The 17,525-nt window shown below is 49.5% G+C and overlaps 1 protein-coding gene across 1 annotated transcript in view; it reads left to right on the top strand.

Moving 5' to 3' along the window:
* cux1a (cut-like homeobox 1a) overlaps window positions 1–17,525 on the top strand; it is a 436,348-nt gene that overhangs the window by 146,616 nt on the left and 272,207 nt on the right. The window contains exon 6 of the mRNA XM_085965092.1: window positions 16,797–16,934. Coding sequence (XP_085821218.1) covers window positions 16,797–16,934 — 138 coding nt within the window. The remainder of the gene's footprint in view (window positions 1–16,796; window positions 16,935–17,525) is intronic.

Raw genomic sequence — 17,525 nt, 5'->3', positions numbered from 1 at the left:
TATAAAATATTCTTGGCAATTTGTTGAGCTTATTTTTTTGCCGATAGGAAATATTTTTAGAGGACAAAGTAGCATTTACAAAATGCAACATAATACATGTAAATATATGACAATATAAAATAAAGTATTACTGTAACTGCATTCAGGCTAACTTGCTGCATATAGCAGGCCTTTACTAGAACATGTTGTCTGGAAAGTAGCCAAATAGTGCATTATGCAAGGTAACAATTAAAAGTGTATTCTGTTTCACATGGCTAATGATCAAAAACGAGCAGTACCCAGGAAACATTTAGGATGTCTGCCCCTTTAGGAGAACTTTGTGTCACCTTATGTGATTTCCCATTCTCTACAATAGTGTTGGATACCATTTCTCTTTATTTCCTTTTCTCTGTTCCCATTTGCATTCCCTTCCCTCTTTCTACGTTCTACTCTTCACCTTTCTTGGTTCCCCATCTTCCCTTTTCTCTGTTCCCCTCTTTTCCCTTTCCCGGTTTCCTTATTCCCCTTTATTGCCCTAATTTCCCTTTTTAGACTGCTCCACCCTTGCCTCCTCTCTCTCTTTTCTCTTTCCCTCTATACCTCTTTTTTTCCATTCTACTCTCTTAATTTCCTCTCTTTTCCCTTTCTGATTCCCCCCTTTTCCCTTTCTCTTTACTCTCTTCCTCATTTCCCCTGTTGCTTCTCTCCTGATTTCTCCCACTTTTTTCCGTTTCCAAACTTCCCCCTTTTCCTTATTCTTTTACCACTTTTCCTCTGTTTCTTTGCTTATATTTCACACTGCTTGTCTTTTTGCTCTCCATTTAGACTGCCTCACCAGAGGTGTTAACATCTGCAAAGCAGCAAAATGGAGACATTCCCATACTTTCAGCTGTTACTGTTTAGATTTCATTGTAACTAGCACGTGTGATTTGACAGAGTTGCTTTGGTTCCTCCCTTTCAAAGTGTGCGTTACTGTGTGAGATTTATTCACAGTTTGTGCAGGAGAGCAAATAGAGAAGAGACCTGGCGTTGTAGTCACTCCATTCTTCAAATTAAAATCTCTCTATTTTAATATCCCCACACTGATCTGGACTAAAGGAAGCGCATCCTGTGTTTTCTGTTTATGCCAATTCTGTTTCAGGACTAGAAAGTTGAAATCAAGACAGCTTAAGTTTAAAAAAAAACACATTAGGGGGACTTTTAACCTTAAAAAAAGGGTGGGTTGTGGGTAGTTAAAGTGTTAAAAATCAGAATCCTGACCTGAAGCCGCCTCCAACCCGCCCACTTACGGCTTTAACGGGGCCGGGACGGGTGTGGGCAGCTAACCCGCTGCCAGGAGGCAGGACGTCAATTTAAATATGCTAATGAGGTGGGAAGCCTCTTTAACCTCCATTTTGTGTTTAACTGTAGCTGGTTGGGTTTTGCACACCTTGTAAAACCCGGCAGTTACAGCAAGGCGGGGACTGGTGCACCCAGGAGGTAAGTGCCTTTATACCTACCTCCTGAGTCCGGGGTCCCTGCCTAACCCACCCACCCCGATTGGAGACTCCCGGCCCCCGAATCTCTTCGGACCTCCCACCCTGATCTTCTCCTGGCCCGTGACTCTCTTCCAACCCCCCTCCCCCCCACCCTGATCTTCTCCTGGCCTGTGATTCTCTTCGGACCCCGGTCTTCTCTCAGCCTACGACTACCTTCAGACCACCCGCTCCCCGATCCACTTCGGACCCCACCCCCCTGAACTTCTCCCAGCCTGCGACTCACTTTGGACCCGCCACCCCCCGATCATCTCCCGGCACGACCCCCACTCGATCCCTCCCTCCCTCCCTCCCTCCCACCTCTCTGTGGCCTAATACCTCGGAGTGGGCCAGCCTCTCAATCTGACTGGCTGCGGGTGGGAAACAGGGGCTTCCCATTCAAATCAGGTCCTGCCGTTAAAGTTGGCAGAGCCTGTGGGAGCCCCATCCTCCTGGGTTTCCTGACTGCCTTGGAGCGCGCCCCCACCCCCCCCCGTCTCCAACTTGCCTTCTCCATTAAAATTCAGCTCATATATATATATATATATTTTTTAAGTTCTTGTATTTATTTTAGTGGATCTCTGATGTAATTGCCCACAATGATTAGAGGAGGTGACTTTCAGGGGTATGATGCTGTATAGTGTACTATGTATTATTATGCTGTCAGAATATCTAGTTCCTATCAAGAGACTGAGGTCGACTCAGGCGATCAACAAACGATGTTTAATATAAAACAAACTGAGTTTAACAGAACAATGCACGAGAACTACAAAAACAGGTCTAGTCAGTTCGGAGGCTCCACGAGGACTGCTAGGGCGGTCCCGTGGCTGGCTTCATGACGTCATCACGTTTTTCCCGCCGATGGGGGATCACGTGATGAACGGCGTGGCGTCATCGCGTTTGCCTGCGCTCTTAAAGGGACCGCGCTCTGTACATGCAAACAGTATATACAAAGACTAGCTGGGGAGCCCCGCCTTGCGAGGGCAATTTTGGGGCGCGAGGGCAATTTTGGGGCGCTTGGTCTCCCTGCCCCTGTGTGTCCCCCCTCTCCCTGTCATGTCCTCTCCCTGTCCTATCCCTCTCTCCCCTCCTCTCCCTCCCCTCCCCTGTCTCCCTCCCTCCCTCCCCTCGCCCACTCCCACCCCCGCTCCCCCACTCCCCTCTGTCCCTCTCTCCGGCCCCTCCCTGCCTAGCGCCTGAGGTCCGGAGCTGAGGTCCCCCGCGTATGGCGCGGCTGATGGACGGCCGCTGTGGGCGGGCGGGCGGCGCATGCGCGGTCAGTGGGCAATTTTGGGGCGCTTGGTCTCCCTGCCCCTGTGTGTCCCCCCTCTCCCTGTCATGTCCTCTCCCTGTCCTATCCCTCCCTCCCCTCCTCTCCTCTGTCCCTCTCTCCGGCCCCTCCCCCTGCCTAGCGCCTGAGGTCCGGAGCTGAGGTCCCCCGCGTATCGCGCGGCTGATGGACGGCCGCTGCGGGCGGGCGGCGCATGCGCGGTCAGTGCGGGCGGCGCGAGCACCCCGCGATTTCCCGAGGCTCGCCCCCCCCCCGTGATTTCCCGAGGCTCTTCCCCCCCCCCCCCGCGATTTCCCGAGGCCCCCCCCCGCGATTTCCCGAGGCTCCCCCCCCCCGCGATTTCCCGAGGCTCCCCCCCCCCCGCGATTTCCCGAGGCTCCCCCCCCAGCCGCGATTTCCCGAGGCTCTCCCCACCCCCCCCCCACGATTTCCCGAGGCTCTCCACCCCCCCCCCACTATTAAATTGTTATTTAATTCCCTAACACATCATTAAAATATTTACCTTAGTTCCCTAACACACAGAAAGTGTGGGGGAAAAAATTGTGAAAAATCAAGATGGCAGCCACTCACCTCGGTTCAGAAGGATAAGGCCCGCCCACACACGCACCGATTGGTCGACCGGTCAGGTCACCGAAGCGTAGGATTGGTCAATCGTCGAGTCACTCGACACTCAACTGTAGGAAGACCTCGACGTCACACGGTCGCTAATGAGATGCTAATGAGCAGAACGCTGAACGTTTTTGGGATACCGCGGGCGGGATTTTTGTCCAGCCGAAACGTAAATACGCCCATGACTGGTCCGGAATCGCAAGCTTTCTTTTGAGGCGACGCGCGCGTCGGTACGCTCTGTAACTTTCAAACGTATAGAGAACGGACAGACAGACATCGGGACAGACAGAAGAGCCGCTTTATATATATAGATACAGACTCAGGCTGTAGTTAACACACTGTTAAAGGGAATTATATACATTTGATCGGAGTCCCTTAGTGGCTCCGCCACATGCGCCCCCCCCCCAGAATTGTCTTTAACAGAAAAAGTGAAACAGCAAGGAGGCCTGACAAGCCTGTCAGAGCGACTTCTGTACAGTTGGAGTGGAAGCTGCTGGACGGCTGGCGGGCGGTGGCACTGGATCTGGCATGGCGACTGTGGGTGGTCGGCCACGTTTTGGCGGCTGTGCGGTCTCGACTGGGCGGTCAAGGTCCAAGTGTGCCGGCTTCAACCGGTCAACCGAAATGTGGTCCGGTTTACCTCCGATATCCACCGAGACAGTTTTGTCTCCCGGCTCTAGCACGCGGAAAGGACCAATGTAAGGAGCTTTGAGCGGATCCCGATGAGCGTCGTGGCGGATGAACACACATTTGGCGTTCTTCAGCTCTGCTGGGACATGGGAGTTCTGAAAGCCGTGATGCGATGTTGGTACTGGTGCAAAACACCTGGCTGCCTCCTGGTGGCTGATGAGTTGATTGGATGCGGACCATGGCTCTGTTGGAGTCGGAAGGAAATCACCTGGTATGCGTAGCGGCTGGCCATAGACGAGCTCTGCCGAGGACGAGCGAAGATCTTCCTTGGGTGCCGTGCGAAGACCCAACGGGACCCATGGTAACCTGTCCACCCACGCAGTGCCTTGGAGGCTGGCCCTCGGTGCGGCTTTAAGCGACCTGTGAAACCGTTCGCACAGGCCGTTCGCATGTGGATGGTAGGCTGTGGTGCGATGGAGCTTGATGCCGAGCCCCTGAGCCACAGCGTTCCAGAGCTCAGAGGAAAATTGTGGTCCACGATCAGAAGAGATGTCCGCTGGTACCCTGAAACGGGCGACCCAAGGGGAGATGAATGCCCTGGCTACGTCTGCCGAAGTGGTGGATGACAAGGGAACTGCCTCTGGCCATCTAGTGGTGCGGTCTACCATCGTAAGGATGTGTGTAAACCCATGAGAAGGTAGACGTGGCCCCACCAGGTCCACATTCACGTGATCGAACCGTCGCTCCGGAACAGCGAAGGTGGCCAATGGAGCTTTGACGTGACGCTGCACCTTGGCCTTTTGGCAGACCACGCAGGTGTTGGGCCCAGTCGCGGACATCCATATGCATGCTCTGCCAAACGAACTTGGACGACATCAGCCTTTGCGAGGTCTTCATGCCCGGATGTGACAGCCCGTGTATGGCGTCAAACACTTTCCGGCGCCAGGCGACCGGCACGATAGGGCGAGGATCTCCTATGGAGACGTCACAAAGTAGCGTGGTGCCTGCGGCATGGAATTTGACGTCGGCCGCTTGGAGGCTAGAGGGGCTGGTTCGGTAAGCTTGCACCTCTGGATCCGAGGCTTGATCCGCAGCCATGAGGGCATAGTCGATGCCGAGCTGGACTGCCTGAACGGTCGCGTGGGAGAGGCAACAGGTTGTCTTTACCGGCCATGTGCTGAATATCAGTTGTGAACTCAGAGATAAATGTCAACTGACGTTGTTGTCGGGCTGACCACGGTTCGGCAGTCTTGGCCATAACGAACGTCAGTGGTTTATGGTCTACAAAAGCAGTGAAAGGACGTCCCTCCAGCAAGAACCGGAAATGGCGGATGGCCAGAAAAAGAGCCAAGCAACTCCCGGTCGAAAGTGCTGTACTTCCGCTCGTTTCGCCGTAGTTGACGGCTGAAGAACGCCAGCAGTTGCCATGTTCCATTTACCCACTGTTCCTGCACTGCGCCGATGGCGTAGTCTGACGCGTCGGTGGTGAGGGCGATGGTGGCACCTGGCAGCGGGTGCGCCAGCATGGTCGCGTTGGCGAGGGCGCTTTTTGTGTCAACGAACTCCCGGTCCATGTCGACCGTCCAGCTTACCGGATCCTTGCCCGACTTGCCCTTGAGGGCCTCGTACAGGGGCTGCATGAAAAGAGCTGCCTTAGGCACGAAGCGGTGGTAAAAATCCCGAGGAATTCTTGCAGGGCCCTGATGGTCTGCGGGCGTGGAAAAGATGTTACTGCCTCCACCTTCATTTGCAAAGGAATTGCGACGTCCGATGTGATATGATGGCCCAAGAAATCAATCTGTTGCAGCCCGAACTGGCACTTGGCCGGGTTGATGATCAGGCCATGTTGGCTGAGGCGTCTAAAAAGGGTGCGTAAATGGCAGATGTGCTCCTCTTTGTTGGAACTGGCGATGAGGATGTTGTCGAGGTAACGAAAATAAACTTGAGGTCCCGAAGTACGGAGTCCATCAGGCGCTGGAAAGCCTGTGCAGCGTTCTTCAGTCCAAACGGCATCCGCAGAAATTCGAAAAGGCCGAATGGGGTGATGACTGCAGTTTTCGGGACGACTTGCGGGTGCACGGGGACCTGGTGGTAGCCACGGACAAGGTCGACTTTGGAAAAAATGGTATTTCCTGCCAAATGGGCAGAGAAATCTTGGATATGAGGGATCGGGTACCGATCAGGAGTAGTGTCGTCGTTTAGGCGCCGGTAGTTGCCGCATGGCCGCCATCTGCCGCCAGGTTTCGGGACAATGTGTAGAGGCGAAGACCAGGGACTATTTGACCGGCGAATAATCCCTAACCGTTCCATTGTGGCGAACTCCGCTTTCGCAGCCGCGAGCTTGCCAGGTTCGAGGCGCCGGGCCTGTGCGTAGACCGGGGAGCCAGTAGTGGTGATGTGATGTTCAACACCATGTTTCGTGGCCGTGGAGGAGAAGGTGGGTCTGGTCAGGTCTGGGAAATCTCCTAGCAGGCGAGCGAACTCATCCGGAGGTGGGAACGCACAGGAGACGGTGTGCGACATGGCGTTACTTCGGTGGCAAGGGATGGAGTGGAACGTGGCCGCATTGATTAAACGGCGGTGCCTTACATCAACCAGGAGGCTGTTGGCGCACAAGAAATCCACACCGAGGATGTCTTGCGAGACCTTGGCCATGATGAATTCCCAGCAAAACCGCTGGCCGCCGAAACACACCTGGACCCGCCGTCTGCCGAAGGTCCGAATAGCCCCGCCATTAGCCGCCTCGAGGGAGAGGCCGTGCCTCCCAGCCTGTATATCAAGATTTGACGCGGGTAGGATGCTACACTGTGCCCCGGTGTCGCAGAGGAAACGTCGACCAGAGAGGGAGTCGGTGATAAAAAGAAGCTTTCCAGCATTTCCGATTGCCATCGCAGCCGCGGGGCGCCCGTTAGAGCCGGACCTCTTTTGCCAGACTTCTTTGGGTGAGAAGCTACAGGGAGGGCGGCAACATCTTGCTTTCGCGCCAAAACGGGCGTGGTGGAAGCACAACCCCGTAGGTTGAGGAGCTGGGGCGGTGTCTGTGGGGGCTGGGCGCCTCGTGGCAGCGCAGTTCTGCTGCGTCACCGCGAAGATTTTGTCCGCTTCGGCAGCAAGCGCTGCGCAGTCTGTGACTTCGGACCGGGCCAGGGCAGCTTGTACTGGCTCCGGTAACTGACTGAGGAAGAGCTCCTTAAAGAGGAAGCATTCCGGTTCGGAGCCCAGGAGCATGAGCATTTGGCTCATGAGCTGAGACGGCTTGGAGTCTCCAAGGCCGGGCATAGCGAGCAGTCGGTGGGCACGCTCCGCCTTCGTGAGCCCGAAGACCTGTAACAACCGCGCCTTGATAGCTTCATACTTGCGGTCGTCCGGGGGTTCTCAAGCAGGCTGACGACCCACGAGGCGGTGGAGCTGTCGATTGCGGAGACCACGTAAAAGTAACGGGTCTGACCCGCAACGATGTTCCGTAGTGCAAACTGGGCTTCGACCTGGACGAACCACGAGGTCGCTTGTTGCTCCCAGAATTGCGGTAGCTTCATGCAATGGCGTTTGTTTCCATGCTTCGGTCCTTCTGCGAAAACCGTTCGCAAAAGTCGGGGTCACCAATGTAGGAATGTCTAGTTCCTATCAAGAGACTGAGGTCGACTCAGGCGATCAACAAACGCTTTTAAACGCTTTTAAAACAAACTGAGTTTAACAGAACAATGCACGAGAACTACGAAAACAGGTCTAGTCAGTTCGGAGGCTGCACGAGGACTGCTAGAGCGGTCCCGTGGCTGGCGTCATGACGTCATCACGTTTTTCCTGCCGATGGGGGATCACGTGATGAACGGCGTGACATCATCGCGTTTCCCCGCGCTCTGTACATGCAAACAGTATATACAAAGATACAGACTCAGGCTGTAGTTAACACACTGTTAAAGGGAATTATATACATTTGATCGGAGTCCCTTAGTGGCTCTGCCACAATGCCACTGCTTTACAGCAATTCAATAAGTCAAATTGTGTTTTTATTAAGTGGTTTTCTGGGATTTTTACGAGTGCTTTGAGCCAAAATCTGAGATCCTGTCCATTATCCATTAAAAATGTAAATTATGAATTCATAGTTACTGTGTGTTGGATTAGCCAGAAATAAGGAGGAGAGAGCTTAAAAAGAATGTCCTGGGTTGTAGGCTGTGTTCCCTGTAATTTGTTTTTGGACCGAGCAGCCCCTTCACGTTTTTTACTTTTCAAAAGCTGGCAAGCTGGCTGCATGGGACCCCGGCAGCGTCACGCAGCTTACGGGGAGCATTGGTTGTAGGTACAAACCAGGCAGGTAGCAGCATTGGGGAGGGTGGAGATTGTGGGGAAAACAGTAAGTCACGCTTGTTTCCGGTTCCTGGGTCACGGCCACTGCCCTCCCACTATTCCCACCTTCAAGCATCTCATTCCCACTTCTTCCATACCCAGATCCTACGCTCCCAACATGCTACTGCCAGTACTCTGGAGCCCCATTTCCATTACTCCAAGACCACAGTATCCACCAATATGCACATAACCCACCACCCATCGGTTCCTTTCACTCTGCTCATGGTTTTCTTCCCACTGCTCCCACACCTCTATATCACCCTTCCCACACTACCAAACCACATCAACCTCCCCTCCCTCAGGTTCTTCTAATACCTTCTGCACTTGGGAACATTTTCCCTACCGTCCTCCTCTGATCCTCGACTTTAAATAAATAAATCTCAGACTAGGACTCCCCCACTGGGATTCCTTCCGGTACATGCATACCCCATAGCCCTCTAGTCTCTAGTACCAACACACCCTAGCTGACCCCAGTCCTCCAGACACCGTCATCTCCCCCACCCTTTCCCCACGGCTCTCACAGCTTTGGAGCTGCTACTCCCAGATCTGACAGTCCCCTGTACTTAATCCAGTGCTCCAAGACCCTCTGCGATCCACACCCCATCCTGACAGTCTGCCATACCCTGCACCATCCCCAGCGCTCTCTGGTTCTCGGCACCCTGCACCATCCCCAGTGCTCTCTGGTTCTCTGCACCCTGCACCATCCCCAGTGCTCTCTGGTTCTCGGCACCCTGCACCATCCCCAGTGCTCTCTGGTTCTCTGCACCCTGCACCATCCCCAGTGCTCTCTGGTTCTCTGCACCCTGCACCATTCCCACTGCTCTCTGGTTCTCGGCACCCTGCATCATCCCCAGTGCTCTCTGGTTCTCGGCACCCTGCACCATCCCCAGTGCTCTCTGGTTCTCGGCACCCTGCACCATCCCCAGTGCTCTCTGGTTCTCGGCACCCTGCACCATCCCCAGTGCTCTCTGGTTCTCTGCACCCTGCACCATCCCCAGTGCTCTCTGGTTCTCTGCACCCTGCACCATCCCCAGTGCTCTCTGGTTCTCGGCACCCTGCACCATCCCCAGTGCTCTCTGGTTCTCTGCACCCTGCACCATCCCCAGTGCTCTCTGGTTCTCGGCACCCTGCACCATCCCCAGTGCTCTCTGGTTCTCTGCACCCTGCACCATCCCCAGTGCTCTCTGGTTCTCAGCACTGGAGCACCCTGGCACCATTCCCAGTGCTCTCTGGTTCTCTGCACCCTGCACCATTCCCAGTGCTCTCTGGTTCTCTGCACCCTGCACCAGCCCCAGTGCTCTCTGGTTCTCTGCACCCTGCACCATCCCCAGTGCTCTCTGGTTCTCGGCACCCTGGCACCATTCCCAGTGCTCTCTGGTTCTCTGCACCCTGCACCATCCCCAGTGCTCTCTGGTTCTCAGCACCCTGGCACCATTCCCAGTGCTCTCTGGTTCTCTGCACCCTGCACCATTCCCAGTGCTCTCTGGTTCTCTGCACCCTGCACCATCCCCAGTGCTCTCTGGTTCTCTGCACCCTGCACCATCCCCAGTGCTCTCTGGTTCTCTGCACCCTGCACCATCCCCAGTGCTCTCTGGTTCTCTGCACCCTGCACCATCCCCACTGCTGCCATTTGTTTCCTTCTCAATGGAAATGAAAATTGGGCGATTTCTATAATGGGCAGCTGATCTGCAACCACAGTTTTATACCTGGCAGCAAGTTAAAAATTTACCCCAAGGATTTTATCATAAAATATGAAAAATGAAATCTTTAAATTTATACTGTTTGCTTATTAAAGAAGCCAAGTCTTTATTGTGAATCTACATATTTGTTTATGCAGCTGGTACCTGCCTCCCGGTGACCCGGAACCGGGGCCCCTCCTCCCGGAACCGGGGCCCCTCCTCCCGGTGTCCCGGAACCGAGGCCCCTCCTCCCGGTGACCCGGAACCGAGGCCCCTCCTCCCGGTGACCCGGAACCGGGGCCCCGCCTCCCGGTGTCCCGGAACCAGGGCCCCTCCTCCCGGTGTCCCGGAACCGAGGCCCCTCCTCCCGGTGTCCCGGAACCGGGGCCCCTCCTCCCGGTGTCCCGGAACCGGGGCCCCTCCTCCCGGTGTCCCGGAACCGGGGCCCCTCCTCCCGGTGTCCCGGAACCGGGGCCCCGCCTCCCGGTGTCCCGGAACCGGGGCCCCGCCTCCCGGTGTCCCGGAACCGAGGCCCCTCCTCCCGGTGTCCCAGAACTGAGGCCCTGCTCCCAGTAATTTTTTTAAATCATTAATGGATGAGGCGTCTCTGGCAAGGCCAGCATTTATTGCCCATCCCTAGTTGCCCTTGAGAAGGTGGTGGCGAGCCGCTTTCTTGAACCGCTGCAGTCTGTGTGGTGAAGGTGCTCCCACAGTGACTTTGTCGTAGCGGTTTGGTATAACCGAGTGGCTCGCTAGGCCATTCCAGAAGGTAGTTAAGAGTCTGGAGTCACATAGACCAGACCGGGTAAGGACGGCAGATTTCCTTCCCTAATGGACTTTAATGAACCAGATGAGTTTTTATGACAATCCGGTCGTTTATTACTATTACTGATGAGCTTTTTTAAAATTCCAGACTTATTTAATTAACTGAATTTAAATTCCTCAGCTGCCATGGTGGGACTTGAACTTATATCTCGAGATTATTAGTTTAGGCCTCTGGATTACTAGTCCAGTAACATAGTGGTGGCATAGTGGTTTTGTTACTGGACTAGTAAACAGAAATGTCGGTTAGTGATGGAAAATATTTTTACAGGTGATCAAAAGAGCACAAATCAAATATTCCAGGAAAGTCAGACTCTATTTTAATTTAACTTTTGATAAGTGCCATCGGTTGTTACCAAACTCAAATCAGGTCCAACCCAAAGCATCAATCTCAGTGATGCTAAAATTGCAAGTAACATCTCTTTATTTACAAGCACTGAAACTGTCAGCATGCTTTGGTTGTCTCCCACAACCTCCTTCCCAGTTGTCAGCCATCTCATACAGGTGATCATTAATGTTGGAATGCAGTTCCAGGTCTCGGGTCCCCTGCCAAGCTGGCCATTCTTCACGTGTGAGCCCAGTGTGAGTATTGATGAGCTATCTCATTAGAAAGGCATCACAGTCAAACCCAGTTGTGCGATTCCCCCCGAAGTCCATGTGTGTACTTTCCTTCAGTTATCACTGATCACGAGTGCGGACCCTAAATGATTTCTCCACTCCATTTAACACATTGACATCAAGGCCAGTTGTAGCACCCTTTTCACTGCCTGAGATCAGCAGGGACTGCAGATTGAACTTGGGACCTTCCTATTCTGTATAACTGTCTGAATGTGAGGAGCACTATAGAAATGTAAGTTGTTATAAAGAGAAGAATGTGAACCTTTATATTGAAAGCAATAACTGACTGGGAAATACTGAAATTCTTTCATTCATTGTGAAAGATGTTCAGAATTCACAGGCTTTTTACTGCTCATGAGAGAACTTAGTTTTCATTCATTTCCATTGATATATCCTGTTTCTTCCATGACATTTCCCCCAGATACAGATACTTATACTTTACAATAAAAGTCGAGATATGTAGCGGGGCACTTTTAGTGACAGCCAGTTCCTGAAATGATAGTGCACGTGTCAAATACAGAGGAATAAAAAGTTTGTAAAAATGTATAATCCAGCTGACTTGGCATGCAGCATTGATCTATGCAAATACCAGCTGTGCTCGTGTTTTCCCTAGGTCCTGCTTCCTTAATATTAACCAAAATCTAAATTCGACAGTTTGAATGCAACTCTGATGCATGCAAACCCCATTTGTATGCAAACAGCTCTCCTCATATTGAACACATTAGTGAGACATGTCTTCAGATTTGCTTACACATTGTGGTTTTTAATATCCATCCATTTACCTTTATCAATGGTCCACATCCCTTCAGGAATGTAGCACCTTTGATTACACATGCCCTTTTATCAAGAATGCAGCTATGTGTAAACAGTAACTGCACAAACTTCACTAAAATTGTAACATCCATAAAAACATGAAGAATAGAGGAAAAATCCTTTTAATGCTGAGCTTCTTCAGGATGTGCTTCTGATCCTGTAGAAGCTAATCTTTTAATATTGCCATAGAATTTCTGTAACTGCACCATGCATTTAAATGTTGCAAATAGTGACGTTTTGCTACTTCCCCAATGGTGCGGAAAGGTCACTGGGAACAAAACTGATTTACCGGTCTGTATGGCTTGGGTGGGGGTCTTTCAACTAATCAGCCCACCGCATCCAAACAACCTGACTGCCTGGGATGGCAAATGCTCATGTTACTCTCAGTAGCAGAGGCAAGCATCAGTTCTTTGGGTAACGTACACTCCTCCCATGACACCAGCAGTACCGTGTTATTTTACTCCTGGGCTGTGCTTAGCAAAGTAAATACAGATGAAGGAAGCCTTGAAGAATGAATTCTTCTTAATGCAGCTACTGATTATGCACAGCCATTGATCTAGCAATGTACCACTAGTGCGCATTGCCTTTTTCCCCAGTTGTCTTCCAATTAGAATCTTAAAACAGAACATCCATCCTTGTCTGTTGCATTTACAGATCATTATCAGGCCTCAGTTTTGCTCCTTACATAAAATAGTGATCTGAAACTCTTACATGCAAGTCTTGTTAAAAGCAACTGTCTATCTGTCCCGACTGTTACATATCAAAGAGCTACATTGTAATTCCTATCACTAAGAATTGCTTCAGGGTCTTCACAAGTAATTTCTAATTCATCTAGACCTCCAGTTCCCACACAATCTCCCTCTCGGATTGGGCACAGCTCAACGTGGCTTTTAGGTTCAGCCGCTGAGACCAGTGTGCAGATGATTTCCTCACCCCTCCCTACTCCCCCACTGGAGCAGATGGCCAACACAGTTGTCTTGATCCAGGTGAACTCTGGTACTGTCATGTCTTGGGATTTTTAAAAATCATTTTTCCACAAAAAGGATTTGGGAAAAAAAAGAATTACTTTTCGGGGATGGAATGTCCCTTCGTGTCAAGCCTTACCACAGCAAGTGTTTGCTCATTCCTCCTTCCGAACGGTCGAAGAGGTACACACGTGGAACGATGTGAATATCTGGTTCATGTTGCAAGGGCATTAACACTACTGTGCAAGTAGATCTAGGGCAGTTTGAGTCGACTCCATTAGAAATAAAACACCCAGACCACTTACAGGAGCGCCTGGCCCTGCAGAACCATATCAGGTATTGGTAGCAGACCTGAATTTGTAACAGGCACCAAGCTCCAACTTGAAGTGGCTCCCATCGACCAAAAAAGATAAAGAAGAGGCATATAACAAATGTAGAGCTAATAATACTAAAGAAAATAAAGCTTAATATAGAGGGAAAACCAAATAAAGCAAGATTACAAGAGAGTGTGAAAAAGACTGGTACACAACCTAAACCTGCAGTAAAGGTAAAAAAAGGCAAGGAATAAAGAAATGGCAGGACCAATTAGAGATGAATAAATGTACTCAATGAGTACTTTGCCTCAATTTTCAAAGGAGAGTGTATGATAAAATTACAGTGGACATTATAAAGTGTATGTGGCAGCATAAACAGGAAGTTGGTTAACCAACAGAAAACAGAGTGTAGTGGTTAATGGATGTGCATTGGACTGGAGGGATGTTGAGTGGTGCCCCCCAGGGATCAGTGATGAGACCATTCCTTTTAATATATGGGCTTGGTTCTAGGGGGTTTAGTATCCAAATCGGCAAGGAACACAAAAATAGACTAGCTAACTGAAGATAACTGTAAACACCTCCAGGAGGATAGAGACAGGTTAGTAGATTGGGCAGATAGATGCCAGATAAATTTAATGTGGAGAAATCTGATGTGATACATTTTGGGAGGATAATGAGAAGAAATATACAGTAAATGGTAGAACTTTAAAACAGAGGTGAACAATTATTTGGGCTGGAGGGCCACTTAACAAGTTTTGGTGAACTATTGAGGGCTGCACACCAATGTTCCCCTTAAGGTGTGCAGTCGCGCACCAATCACGAGGCCCCGCGCAGGCCACTCACCAGCTGCTGCCACTGGAAGAGACACTGTGCATGCGTGGCCACAGACACAAAAAATTAGAGGGAACATTGTTGCACCATTAAAATTAAAAACAGTGAATGCACCCAATATACCCAGGTCCATTTAGTTATGCCTCCACTAAGTGGGATAATATTAAAACGAGTGAATAATTGTGCAAGACATTGATGAGAGCATAGTGTTAAATTGGTAAATTTAATACAGGCCAACTCAGTCTTGATCATCACTCCCACTTCTTCTCTCCCAATAATTTATGAACATAAATTCAGATAGTAGTCAGATACTATCTTAAATACACAAAGTGTAGTGTAAAATAGTAAAATCTTCCATTACTAAATGAATGAAATGATTGATCGATCGATTATATGTTGTGCTGAGAGTCTACGTGGCTGTTTGGCAGAGTGGCTCGAGCCTGCGGGGCCTCCGACGTGAGAGGTGTTCTCTTTTTAGTGTGCTGAGTACGGGAGCCTGAGGCTTTGCAAGGCCTGAACTATAATCAGGTGCCATTACTAGGAGTCCTTGTGCTCCGGGATCCAGTCCCATGTCTAAGCCGGTGATGAGAACTCCCCTGCTGTCGTACTCTGGGTACCGGGAGAGGAAAGACACAGCGCTGGTCTCTTTCTTCGGTAAAAAAGTCATCAAGATGAGCAACCATGACTCGACTTACACTAATGTGCAGCTCAAGCTCTGGCTTGCGCTCTATTTCTGTTCTGTCCTGTCCTGTCCAGCGGGCCGGATACAATGAACTGGCGGGCCGTATTTTGCCCACCACTGCTTTAAAAGAAGTTGAGCAGAGACACCTGAAGGTGCAGATGCACACGTCTTCAAAAGTGGGAGGCGAAGTTGATAAAACTGTTTAAAAAAGAAAAGCATATAACTTTCTAGGTTTAATAAATAAGGGCAAAGAGTAAAGAGGTAATGCTAAACCTGGACAAATCATTGGTCAAGCTGCAGTTGGAATATTGTCTAGTTTAGTGCTTTACTTTAGCAAAGATGTCACAGCCATGGGGAGGGTGCAGAAGAGATGATACGAGTGATATCTAAGTAATTGAAAAGGATCAATTTTTCATTTTGTCAACTTATTTTTGAGTTCGGAAATGTTTTGGAATTACATTGTTTTATATTTTGATTATGAAGTCATCATAAATGATCCTGTTTCTGTAAAGATTCAGCAGACATGACATTCAACAGACACAACTTCGAATGGGGCTGCTGATGGGATACAAGACATTTCAAAAAGTTTTGGATGTGTCTTTTTAAAAAAAAACTGAGAGGTTAAGTCAAAATTAGGTTTCTTCATCTTTAGCCTGTGCAAAATGTTGTTATAGACTGAAAATAGTCTTATATGATTTTACAAGAAAGTCTCAGTTTTTCCATAAACCTGTTACTGGTCAAAAGTAAAACCAAGTTGAACTTTCAATAAGTTCAAGATCCCAATTGTGCTGCAGTGCTGTATGATTACTGATGGTATGTAACATCACAAAAGGCCACGTTGTTGTACACTGAGGACTCTCCATGAAGTATTCTTCATTTCATTACCATTGAAGCTTGATTACTTCAGGATGTTTTACTATCAGAAATGTAAAAGTTGCGATTTTGATATTCTGATGTGCCAGGATTGGTATGTCACAATGTCATAACAGGAAGTGTATGATACAGATCGTTGTTTTCCAAGCTGCTCCCAACTAACAGTCCAGCATGGAAGGGGTGACTGAAAGAAAGCAGTAAATGTAGAGATATTTATGATTTTCTGGTCCAATTTCCCAGAGTAGGTATAACTGGCACTGTGTAGAGCACAAAAGTAAAGTTGTCTTCATTGTAGTACTTTCTCACTGATTGCGAGCCCATCAGGGTTTCTTTTTTTAAAAGATTGCAATCCAAACTCGTTAAAAATGTAAACTCAATGTTGCTGTTGTAATCCTTATAGGTTTGCCTGGTAAGACATTTCTAATCGCAGTCTAATGTGCAATGCTAGTCTTATCGTTGCAAAAACTAAGGTAACCAGGAAAACAGCCCAACTGTTAACACTCCTTCAGCAACAACACAGCATTGCAAGGGGTCAGTTTTTATTTTCTTTCCCCCTAGGTAACTGTGATTTGAAAAATGTAACTACTATATATTCCAATTACCATTGTGCTTCTATTCAAGGGTTGATCCTACTTAAGTTATGAGCAAACGCTTCTTCTAGCACTGGGGAGAAGTTTACAATGTTCAGGAATGTTGTGATGGTTAATGATGAAGTTCCACAAATTAATTAAAGTTGTGTTAAGGCTATTTCTAATGAGAATCTACCACAGGAGGATTTTTCTTGCCTAGAGGATTAACTGTACTGATTTACCTCTCTGTTATTGGTTTGCAGATCCCGTTCCAGCACTAGATCTAGGACAACAACTCCAGCTTAAAGTCCAACGTATGCATGATATTGAAACAGAGAATCAAAAACTGCGGGAAACTCTCGAGGAATACAATAAGGAGTTTGCAGAAGTCAAGAACCAGGGTAAGGATTTAAAAGTTCCACTTGGTATTAAATCTATAAATACTGACTGTTTCAAGGCCATATGATGATATCATTGCCTCAATAATGCGATTTAAATTTGTGTTACAATGTGTAAAGCAGCGGTCGGTATCTGTGGCTGATAACCCTCATGCAGCTCTTTAGGATCTGGAATGTGTCTCTTCATACAACTGTTAATGGTCAGGCCCAATTTATGCACTTACACTACAGCTGTAACATTGGTGCAAAGCAAAAACATTTCACAGCAATGCTGTAGTCGTCCCTTGGCCTGTCCCCCGACTCCTCTGCCGGTTTCTCCTCTTGTGAGCATCTCGCCTTATACCAGTCCCCTCATCCTCGTAAGGGGGACCCCGAGCTTCCGGTCGCCTGTCACTTTAATTCTCCGCTCCACTCCCACTCAGACCTCTCCGTCCTCGGCCTCGTACACTGTTCCAAAGAAGCTCAACGTAAGCTCGAGGAACAGCACCTCATCTTTCGATTAGGCACTTTACAGCCTTCTGGACTCAACATCAAGTTCAACAATTTCAGACCATAACCTCTGCCCCTATCTTTTTTTTCCTTTTTTCTCTCTCT

This window comes from Somniosus microcephalus, chromosome 22, assembly GCF_052327205.1.
Source record: "Somniosus microcephalus isolate GS21.2 chromosome 22, FLI_Smic_1.0, whole genome shotgun sequence".
NCBI lineage: Eukaryota > Metazoa > Chordata > Chondrichthyes > Squaliformes > Somniosidae > Somniosus > Somniosus microcephalus.
Note: the sequence above shows the minus strand (reverse complement) of the source record. Positions and strands in the feature narration are given on the sequence as shown.